The sequence below is a fragment of the Passer montanus genome, unplaced genomic scaffold (genome assembly GCF_014805655.1).
Source record: "Passer montanus isolate IOZ18808 unplaced genomic scaffold, ASM1480565v1 scaffold77, whole genome shotgun sequence".
Taxonomy (NCBI): domain Eukaryota; kingdom Metazoa; phylum Chordata; class Aves; order Passeriformes; family Passeridae; genus Passer; species Passer montanus.
The window spans coordinates 3,292,640-3,304,170 of record NW_024372923.1 but is presented as its reverse complement, the minus strand read 5'-3'; the positions used below and the strand labels follow the sequence as shown (position 1 = coordinate 3,304,170).

Sequence of the window (11,531 nt, the reverse complement as noted above, 5' to 3'; positions counted from 1 at the left end):
GCAGCGCAGCCGCCGGGGCCGCGCGGCCATTGCCCGGCTCTTCCATGAGGCGCTGGCGGTCTCCGCTCGGGGTCCCCGCCCGGCGGGAGGGGCCCGACGCGGCGAATGGAGGGGGGGCACCGCCGCCTCCAGGTGTAGCTGCTGGCTGCCGGCGGGAACAGAGGGCCTGTGGGGCGGGCCGGGCGGGCGGGCTGGCCGGCGGAGGCGGGGCGCGCAGGTGCCCGCGCGGTTATCTGCGCGCGGGGCGCGGCGCGGAGCGTCCCCGCGGCCGCCGGACACGCGGCCGGGGCGAGGCGCGGAGCTGCAGGTCCCGCATCCCCTTCCCGCCGGATCACGCGTGGAGCGCCTTGCCCGTAGTCCGCCGGGACGCGCCGCCGGTGGGGGCTCTTTCTCCCGGGACTCCAGTCTGTTGTTTCGCCGCGCTGCCGGCTCGGCTTTTGCTGCTCTTCAGCTCAGACTTCGGAGGTGCACGCCGCGGGAGCGGGCGGGCAAGCGCCGGGATTTTCCTGTTCCCAGCAAACTTCGGCACTTGTCGTTGCGGTCTTGAGAGCGGCGAGGAGCCCATCCCGCCCGCGGCCGCGGTCCCGGCGAGGGTCCCCAGCGGAGCGGCCGCGGCGCGGTTGGGAAGGACCCACGCTCGCTGATGCCCGCAGATGTTAGCGGTGGGACAGATGGATGCTAATCGCCAGAGCGCATTCGTCCTTAGCAGTGCGCCGCTAGCCGCGCTGCACAACATGGCCGAGATGAAGACCTCCCTGTTCCCCTATGCCCTGCAGAACCCCTCCGGTTTCAAGGCACCGGCCCTGGGCGGACTCAACACGCAGCTCCCCTTGGGGACACCGCACGGAATAAGCGACATCCTGGGGCGGCCCGTGGGCAGTGCCAGCAACCTTCTGGGCGGGCTGCCCCGCATCAACGGGCTGGCAGCCTCAGCCGGGATGTACTTCAGCCCCGCTGCCGTCTCCCGCTACCCGAAGCCTCTGGCGGAGCTGCCGGGACGGCCGCCCATTTTCTGGCCGGGAGTGGTGCAAGGCTCTCCCTGGAGAGATCCTCGGCTCGCCTGTCCCGGTAAGTGCGGCCGGTTCTGGCAGGGCGCGGGGAGCAGGCGGCCTGGGATCCAGAGCCGGGGCGGCCCCAAGCCGGCGGACGGGGCGGGCGGCAGGAAGGCACGGTGCGGGTCACTCGGTCTTCACGGCCCCGGGTCTGTCCCGAAACGAGCCTTGCTTTAGAGCCGGCGGACACCCGAGGCGACTCCGCATGGCCTGGCGGGGCCCGGCTACGGGCCGGGGGCAGTGCAGAGTTCATCTCTGACGCAGCTCTTTCTCCGCTTCCAGCTCAGACGGGGATGGTTTTGGACAAGGACGGCAAGAAGAAACACTCTCGACCTACTTTCTCTGGGCAGCAGATATTCGCTTTAGAGAAAACCTTCGAACAGACGAAATACTTGGCAGGACCGGAGCGCGCCCGGCTCGCCTACTCCCTGGGGATGACTGAGAGCCAGGTGAAGGTAGGTCCGTCCTGCGGGCTCCCGCCGCTCCCGGCCGCGGCTGCTTTCTGCCGTGTCGGTAATTACTAGCAGCCACGAACACTGCGCAGTTATGCCGTTTTTTTTTTTATTGGTTGTTGTTGTTTGTTTGTTTGTTTTTTCTTGCGGGGTGGGGGGGAGTCAGCTAGAATTTAAGTTACATTTCACTTTTGGATAGATTTGAGGGTAATTTCTACCTATTTTGTGCTTAGAGCTCTCTGCGCTGCAAATGATTTAAAATAAATAGACATATTATATTTAATATAAACCCCCATCACAACAACGACAAAAAGCCCCCCGCAGATAATTTTTTTTTAAGGGACACTTTTCCATGAGGAATCGTGTCCACTGGTACAACTTTACCTTGTGTAACCCCGCAAATTTTTTCGCAAAGCCTGTAGGTGCATCTGAATGCTGGGGTGCACCGCCAAAAATACATACAAAAGCCAAAAATACTTTTTTTCCTGGCTATTTTATTCTGTTTTCAACAAACGACTGTTCCGGGAAGCTGCTGATTTAAGCGTTGTGCAGCCCCGCAGAGCTGGGCAGGGAGCCCCCTTCCCAGGAGCTGTCCGGGGCTCTGCCTGGTGCAGGCTCTGCTCCGAGTGCCCGCAGCCCCGCGCTGCCGATGGGACGGGGTCGGCGGGGGCGGACGCGGCGGCGGGGCCGAGGCCGTGGCTGATCTGTGCCCGGTGCCGGTGCCCAGGTTTGGTTCCAGAACAGACGGACCAAGTGGCGGAAGAGACACGCGGCAGAAATGGCCTCGGCAAAGAAGAAACACGACTCGGAGACGGAGAAGCTGAAGGAGAGCTCGGACAATGAGGACGATGACGAATACAACAAGCCCCTGGACCCCAACTCAGACGATGAAAAAATCACGAGGCTATTGAAAAAGCACAAATCCACGAACCTGTCCCTCGTGAGCCCCTGCAGCACCAGCTCGGATACGCTGTGAGGGTGCGGGGCCGACGGCCGCACCGGGCAGCGCGGCAGGGGTGAGTGTAACTGGGTGTTTGAAGTGGTGTGTGTACAGCCTAAGATGTATGTGAAATGTATATATTTTTTACAGAATAAGTTATGAATTTATTTTCTTTCTCATCGATGTAAATTTCAGAGAAAATTTTTCAACTTTTTGGGTTTTGTGTCCCTGTAAGGTTTCCCGCTCTTTCCTTTAGCCTTCCTGTTAATTTGCTGCTCCTAACAATCAGGTTTTGTTACGTTTTCTATGGGTCCCAAGTCCGAGCTCAGCCACTTTGTATATAGTAAATTTCAGATTTTGTGATGTATATTTCTAGTGTAAAAACGGCAGTTTTCTTTCACTTTGTCCCTCAGTGTTTTGGCAGTTTCATTTCTCCTGCCTCTGGATTTTATGCTTAATAATACCAAAAAACCAAACCAATGCCCCAAAAAAGCACGAGAGGAAAATGGACACTTGATTTTACATTAGAATGGCTCCACACGTGTTGGAAAGACTTTGTATAAATCAATAAATTATTTAACAACCTCCTTTAGTGAGTTTCTTCCCGCGTTTCTGTGCCAGAGGCTGGGGATACCAGAGCTTCTGCAGGGTGCCCGATGCTGCTCCTCAAGGGAAAAGGAGCCGCTGCGTCCGGGGGCCGGCGGGCTGAGCCGGGAGAGCCCCGGCCCCCTTGGCACGGCCGGGCCCGCGCTGTGGGACTGCCCGTCACCCTGGAGAGGAGAGACACCCGGGGCTGAATGTGCAGCCCGAACTGCCCCTGCAGCGTTTCGTCGGCTTCGGGAAGGTGATAGGGACCGACAGGGAGAGGGGAGATGGGGCCGGGACACAGCCCATTGCGCTGCCCGAGTTCTAGCCGCTGCAAAAACCCGGGGCCGAAGTTGTTGAGATCCGCCGCGTCGGCCTGCGAGCTCCACCACCCTCCCGGGCCGTGTTTCGGCCCCACACCTGCAGCCGCACCCGCGCCCGAACCGGCTCCGCGTGGTTCCGCGGCCGCCAAAGCGCTCCCAGCCGCCCGAGCCTCCACAGTTCCCCCCTCGGCATACACGAGTTCGGGTGCGTGTGAGCCGCCCGCGTTGTTAAGATGCCTTTTTTTTCTGCTTTTGTTTATTTCTTTTTTTTTTTTTTAAGGAATGAGAACGTCTCTTTTCCCCGTGTCTCAGCCATGGCTTCGCAGCCCGAGCAAACGCAGGGAGCGGCTGCACCGCAGCCTAGCAGCCAGCGTCCGGCGCGGGCCCGAGCGCCGCGGGGCCGCGGTTCCGCAGCCGCCTTCCGCAGCGCTGGGCCCGGCGGGCGCTCCTGGCTCCCCGCACCGCGGAGGGCCCGCCCGGGCCTCCCCTGCTCGCCCCTCTCCCGGTGCCGAGGCCGCACGGCGCCCGCACCCACCGCGGCACGGCACGGGCCCGCGTCGGCGCGGTTCTGCTGCGGGACGGGGCCCGCACCTCTCCCCCTGGAGCCCCCCTCGGGTCCCGCTGTCCCCGCTCACTGTGACTGATTCCCCTTCGCTCCTGCCGGAGCAGCTCCGCGTCCCGGCGACGGCGGGGAGCCCCGGCAGGTCCCGTCTCACTGAACGGGGCCGCGCCCAGTTATGCCGCGGTTACAGAGGGAATAAACCGAGTTTAGGGTCTAGTCTGCGCCGGGCTGTGAGCACGCTGAGACCGGCCGGTGGTTCGGGCTCCTGCGGGGAAGCGGCTGGATAAAAGCACCTGCGCTCGAGGCTAGTCATTCCCACCTGCCTCTTCCCAAAGCTCTTAAACGAAATGAGCTCCGAGGGGGCTTCTCCGTCATGGGAGGAGGGGGCTCCGAGGCACCGCAGGACTGACAGCCCGGAGACGGCCCCGGGCAGGGGGCGAGCTGCCAGGAGCCGTCCCCATCCTGGGCCAGCCCGTCGCTCCTCGGCTGTCCCGGGGCTGCGGCGGGGTGTCCGCTGGCACCGGCCCGGCTCACCCCGCGCCTCCGGGGCTGTCAAAATGCAAAAGCTGCGTTTCATTAATTTCTGAGGGCTCAGTTCGGGGCATTCTCAGTAGCTCACCCCGGCAGGTAACCGGTGCACCCCCAGCAGGTTCGGGCCCTGGACGGCCCGAGGTTGGAGGCTACAGCGAGTTCATCTGCACACGGTGCTCCGGTCCCTGCTGGAAAAGGCTGGCGAGGTTTCTTTGGAAACTCGGGATAATCACGAAGGAGTTTACGGTGGCACAGTTACTGACCTGCTGAGGACTAGTACCTTGTGATGGCTCGTAAAGCTGCATCACCTTCCTCTCATCAGGGCTCCTGTACCAGCTCCTCAGTGCCTTTTACTCGGTTTGTATTGTGTTTTGATTAACACCAGAACTGCATCCTATCGGAGAAGTTTTCATGTGAAAAATACCCTTGTTAGTTGGCAATTCAAAGATTCAAAAGGTATCTCAATAAGAAATGTGACAATTTAGTAATTTCCCTGTAATCACCAAATTAAAGGGGCAGACACAGCTATGTTCACCATGATTAGTTTTATTGCTTGAGAACCAGAGTACTCATTTCTAAAGGCCTTCAGTTATCATGAGTTGAGTTCGCTTAAATAGAATTACTGTGTGGTTATAATGCAACATGGCACAGTAACAATACAGAGCTGCAGACACCCTTTGGGCAACAATACTTGCTATAAACTGGGCTGTACTGTTGAGAAAACTCTGCAAGCGGACATCAAATCATTTCCAATGGTAGTGATTTATACCAAAATCAAGCATCAATCTAATGCCATCGCGCAGTCCATGAACTCTGTAGTGTTCTAAATTAAATCAATAAAACATACATTTGTGTTTCATCAACAGACTCCCTAATCACCTTTTAATGTTGTATTTAGTGGTGGGAGGAAAATGTCTGTAACAAGACTATATTGTAGGCTGCACTGAGCTACTAACCAGGAAAATTTACAGTTGGGTTGATGGTTGGTATTTTGTTTTGTTTTTTTCTTTTTTTTCTTATTTTTTCTTTAATACTGTATAAATACAGTCTGTGTCCAATACAGTTGCTACTTGAAGCAGACAATTATTTTCTTCTCCCATGTTGTTATTGTTTCAATATAGAATATGGCACCATAAAACAGTAACAAAAGACGGACAAAAACAGTTTACAAAATTCTGGAAAGTTACACCCAAACCTAGCTAAGAACTTCACATTCAATCCTTAATATTACATAGAAAGAAGAGATTATAGGAGTAACAAAGTGAAACTGCTAATATATGTGCTATATAGTATGCTATATATCTGTATCCAGGATGGCACTGCTATATATTATTTTTTATATAAATGTTGGTTGTTGATGTACATTTAACTAAACCTGCTAAGACTCCAATACTTACTGCTGATATGGCACTCTCAAGCATTCATATTGGAAAGTATATTTAGCATAAGTTTTGGTCAGGTTTATAAATTATTTATATATCTGTGTATATATACACATACATACATATATATACACACACATATATATGTATGTATAGAAAGCAGCTGCTGTGTGATTCAAAACCATGTAACATGGCAGTATAGTAAATAAAATGAGAAAAAAAATTAAAAAATGAAAAACCAAAATACTAAAACTAAAACACAAACCATAAGCCTTGGTCAAAAAAGAAAATACCATTTAAAACCATCAATATTTCTATCTATACAATCCAATGTACAAAATCCCAAAGTGGTAAAGATATATAATGGGTATGATACCTTTCAAACTTTATAATATGCTGAAATAGCTTTTCCACATTGACAAACACTTAATAAAAGTTGAAAGTTGTGAAATCTAGAATACAGAATATCTCTGCTGTCTATTTAGAGTTTTGGCAACAGAACTGTGACATATATATAAAAAATAATTCCACATTTCTACTTGATGTCACATGAACATACAAGACAGTGAGGTATGTGAGGCGTCTCTCGAACAGAGTCCAGATGCTGAAGCATAGTGTACGATCAGCAGTCTAAAAATGTGGCACTCAGGACTGGATTTATCAATACAGCTGTTAGGATTACAGATTTCAGTGTGCTGCCTTCCCTCCTGGCTACAGTGTGGTTTCACGGAAAATCTTCTCACTTCGTAGGCATCTTTTTCCTGTTGCAGAATTGGCATTTTTTTAAAAAGAAAGATAAACACAGGGGAAATGATGTAGAAAATGTAATAGAAACGTAAAGAAAAAAGATGATATTTACCACCACATCACTGCACGACACAACACTTGTGCACATTTGCAATAGGTTTACCTGCCCCAGCAGCTATTCGAAAGGACAGGAACACAGGCTGCAGCAAGTTAGGGAAAAATAGAAGTTACATGTTTGAAACATACGTGTTTTTTCTTTTTTTTTCTTTTTTTTCTTTTTTTTTTCTTTACAGTCAGTAGTAAATACAACAAAAAATTCTCTATGACTGGAAACAAAATGTTGCAACAAGTTTTTGAATCAATCTAATTACAAAATGCATAAGGGAACAACATCATCTCCTCACAGATTTCTGCTCCCACTGAAACCTAAAGAAAATTTTCCACAGATTTCTGTGGGAAGAGGTTGAGGTCCCATACACATCTCCCTTTTGTAACAGTGCTGTACCATTTTGGTGATGAAGGAAACAAAAACTGCTGTTTCTGAACTGGCTGACCCAGAGCTTTTTGTTTACTGGATAAGTTAGTAAGTTGCTCTATTTTAAAACCTTGGATGATTCTGGACCAAATGCCCTAAGTGCATTTTTCCTTAGAAAACAATTCTCTGTCTCACAAGAACTCTGACCATGGAATTAAATAGGGATATGCATTTGTGAGTTCAGATTTGCATGTACACATGTATCCACACATACAATCACCTACTATCCCTCTCTGAATTATCATTCAAGAGTCTCAGTGCTGTTTTTAGATAGGCTTTCAGAGGTTACCTCCTACTCCTCAACTGGCTTTTTTCAAAGAAAGCAAATACTCTGTTTTATTGTATTTCTAACTTAGGTTTCCATCCGGTATCTTCAGCAAAGAAGACCACAGAATTCAGGTATTTTATTAATTTAAGCAACTGAATTTATTTATTTATAATTCTTTATCCTTTTCTATGTAATTTTTATCACTTGTATGAACATGGAACTGCCAATATATTCTTTTACTAATAAGCACCTATGCATCAACCTAGTTGAAGCTATGCTTTGAAAAGCATAGTTGATAACCCAATGAAATCACTTGTGTTCTGCTAGAAGAGTTTTAAGTGTAGAGATGGCTGCTCCTCTTCACTTGGATCATATCCTGCTTTCATTCTAGCCCCTGTCCTGCTCTTTGATTTCATACAAGCAGCCATTCTGATAGACAGACTGCAATTGAATTCGACTTTGAAACATTTTCAAGGCATTACTTAAAAATAGGGCAGAGATATAGCTGACTTACAATTAGTAGAACCTAGAGCATACATTCTCCTTCCTAATAAAAAAAATAGAAGATAAAATACTAAAATATTTAATTTAATTACCTTGTGATCCCCCATGCAGACATTTGGCCCAATGTGGTCATATATTACTATCTTCTCATCATTTTCTGACTAGTTTTAAAAAAAACAGAAAACAACAAAACACTAGTCAGTCCAAGAATTCTCCAGCTTACACACACAGAAAGGAACATTAGAAATATTGTGCAAATAGCTGAAACCAGTTTGTGAATGAATAGTAACACATCATTGTTTGGCTTCTCCATAGAAAGAATGTATAAAATGAACTTTTATGTCCAGTACTGCTTGCAATAATTTGTGCAGTTTGCCTGCATAAAAACCCCGAGATCTCTATGCCTCCTCCCTGCTGATGGGACCTTGGGAAATATTCGTGGCTAACGCTGCACTAAGTGAAATGAGTGACTCGTTGTAGTTGCATTCCAGGCTTCTGCTGCAAAATGCAGCAAGCACATTTGGCCAGTCCTTTTTTAAGAACAACACAATTTTTATTGAATTAGGCGAGATAAATGTTCTTTGAATTAAATGCAATCCATGTTGCCTTATAACAGCATTTGATTTCATCATATAGGGGATTTTAAATGTTCAGAGAGATTAATAATTATTATCAGGTTATGAGTATAATCTTTAACCATTTCTCTGAGATAAATTTCTTCATCTGAAAAAAAGCATTCAGTGATTTTAAGAAAAGCGGCAAATGACGGATGACATTCCTCTGGTCTCCATTATGAATTGCTTTCATTTTGTTCCATGTTGAACTTTACCCTTATACACTGACTTTAGCATTTTTATCTTAATGAATAATAAAATGTACTCATCTTTCTGCTGTTTGCAATAAACGTGATCTCGAGAAGCTATTCTGATTCTTTAGCACAGTACTTCAGGAATAAATACAAATACATTGCCATACAAAATGATTCCTTATTGTGCTAAACAATTTCTATAAGCTAATTAAATCTGTAATCTGCACACTCTCCAGTCTCTAATGCAACCATAGATGTGCTTTAAACTAGTTGCTGATACTAATTTATTTTGTAGGAAACAGCCAAGACTTTCTCATCTGTAATCAGTCAAGTTTGACTGGGCAATAACTTTATATAAACAGTAGCATTTAGGACTATAAAGTTAAAACTGAATTATCTTTAATGCAGTAAGGAAGCTTAAGGTCAGATTTACTTTACAGCATGGTTGTCTGCCAAAAATATAAAAACATAACCTTCTGCATTGTATGCATGAGCACTTTCCAATATTTCAAGATCATAATGCCACCAGCATCGGAAGTGGGGATACATTCATCAAAAGCGACTTGATAATTTACAAAGGCAGCATAAAATTGTGGATTTTCAACTGCATAATCTTTAGACAGATAAACAAATTACAGCAGTGCACAAGCAGAAACAATATACACTTGGCTGAGCATTCATTACTTCATGCGATCAGGCATCAGCGCAGCTCCCGAGCAGTGGGCAACCTTTGGTGGTTTAGGGCTCAGGAAGCATAAAATAACATGATGGTGAGGTAACCGACCATGGCATGATAGATGATGTTGCATGAAAGCTGTTTACAGCCCCATGTCAGTACAATCTGTAATGCCTACTGTGTAGCTGAGCACACTGTACAGTGGCAATTTGTGCACCCTATCCTTTCTCTACCTAGGAGTTAAATGCAGATTTACTACAATTTTTGTTTGAAATAAATTACAGAATTGCCTAGGCAGAAAAATAAACACTTTAATTGCCTATAAGAAAAATTAATACAGCAAAATAATGACCTGAATAGGAATATTCAATAGGTAGTTATGACTGAAAAAATTCTTTAAAAGTTCATATATATTTTTATTTTAAGGATTTGTTAGAGTGTAATCAGTTAATTAAAATTTGTTTTTACTTTTTTCACAGTTCCTTTTAAAGCTTTAAAGTATAGGTCTCTGCAGTGGAGTAAATTCTCAGTCAATGCCAACACTGCTTCTTGCGTAGAACCACAGAAACCTGGATGGTCATTTTGCCCTTTCCTCTATCAGTTTGGCATTATTTTCTAATGACTATTTTAATTAGGATTAATGGGCCAGAATGCTGGCTTGGCTTTGGGCTGGATAAACAACTCCTATGTTGGTTATAGACTCATTGAGTCAAAGACCAGTCTGGCCTCAGCAGCACCTTCACTTTGCATACGAGATTCTGGAGATGTCCCAGACTGCCTGACGATAATTTGCAAGTGCAAAGCTCCAGAGACAGAGTTATGAGCACTTTTAAAGGTGTGCTTTGAAGGATCCAGCTGATGGGGTTTCTGTTACACGGAGACTGGAAATTATAACTGACCTCACAGTTACAAACTTCTTCAGTGCTGTAACTTTGTTTTCCCTTGTTTAATTTTCTCCCATTATATCCAAGTTATAGCCCTCTAGATAATCAGAAAGAATTCCTTTCCCTCTGTACTGTTTACACTCTTCAAGCTTTTGTGTACACATCTATCTCCTTATTCATAGCTTTAAAAAAAAAATCTTCCCTCATTGGCCACTCTTTTCATGGTTTTAATCCTTTGTTCTTTAGGAATTTCATGGTCGCCAAGCACTATAGGTAACATTTTGGGTAAAGTCTCACTTTTTCACAGGATATTTTTATGTTACAAAAACAAGTAACACTGATTTTGACATTACTATTTGACTATAAAGCCTGTATTGCCCTTAGGCTTCACATTTTGTTACTGACTACTGCAGTACATGCATTGTGTAGAATTTTGGGTGATATTTCATGAGGTCATGCAGACACTTTTTATACATTAAAATGTGTGAGGAAGTGCATTGACTTGAAATTCGAGTAGCTGTGGAAAACACGTTCCCAGCCTTTCAGTGAGTTATATACTGCAAAGCAAACAGTCTAATCACGAGATAAATAACCCCAACGAGAGAGAAAAAGAAGGTTATAAACTTCAGGAGAGCAAGTTTCAAGGGTGTAATTAATTTAAACTGGGAAAAAAAAAGCCAAGAAGCAATAGAACATTGATTTACTTAGAAGATTATTTTCTGTAATTCACTCCCACTAAACTGCATTAATTATACAGGAGCACACAGACAAACACATGACTTTTGGCAATTTTGGGTTCAGTAATTCTGTTAGAGTCATACAGTCTGGTCAGCCAAAACAACCTCACTTGCAGCACATCCATTTATGCAGCCGCCCATGGCCACTGCCAGCTGGCCAGCTCAGAACAGAGAGAAGTGGGAGAGATCTCCCATCACATCCCCATTTCCTGATCTGGTCCTGGACCTCTAGAGCAGCTGGCAACCAGCGTCAGCAGGACGGGGGTCTGGGTGCCAGGAGCACACACACAGGGACAGTGGAAGCTGGCACAGGTAACCAGCTGACCCAGTCCAGTGCTCCCAAGAAATGAAGGAGGGCAAAGTGGAAAAAGAAGGAGAGAGCAAATGACAGACAAGAAAACTGAAAGGCTCCTGAACCATATTTAGATCATTTAACCTTGGACAGAACATGACCAACTAACCCTAACCCTATCTATAAACACTAAATCCCAAGAGGAATTGTATGTTCTGAAAATGTTGCACAAGCTTATCTCTGAAGCTCTAAT

General features: G+C 46.7%; 2 protein-coding genes across 2 annotated transcripts in view; one reads left to right on the top strand and one right to left on the bottom strand.

The window, feature by feature from the left end:
• The first annotated feature begins 229 nt into the window (after positions 1-229).
• Positions 230-3,027, top strand: NKX6-2 (NK6 homeobox 2). Its single transcript, XM_039731399.1, has 3 exons — positions 230-1,068; positions 1,335-1,507; positions 2,232-3,027. Exons 1-3 carry the CDS (start codon positions 654-656, stop codon positions 2,478-2,480), a joined length of 837 nt encoding a protein of 278 aa, XP_039587333.1. The 5' UTR covers positions 230-653; the 3' UTR covers positions 2,481-3,027.
• Positions 3,028-6,402: 3,375 nt separating this feature from the next.
• The window catches only part of INPP5A (inositol polyphosphate-5-phosphatase A), a 172,909-nt gene continuing 167,780 nt past the window's right edge, over positions 6,403-11,531 (bottom strand). The window contains exons 14-16 of the mRNA XM_039731380.1: positions 7,974-8,042; positions 6,738-6,774; positions 6,403-6,588 (exon numbers count right to left, since the gene is read on the bottom strand). Of these exons, the coding sequence (XP_039587314.1) occupies positions 6,539-6,588; positions 6,738-6,774; positions 7,974-8,042 (156 nt within the window). The 3' untranslated portion in view covers positions 6,403-6,538. The remainder of the gene's footprint in view (positions 6,589-6,737; positions 6,775-7,973; positions 8,043-11,531) is intronic.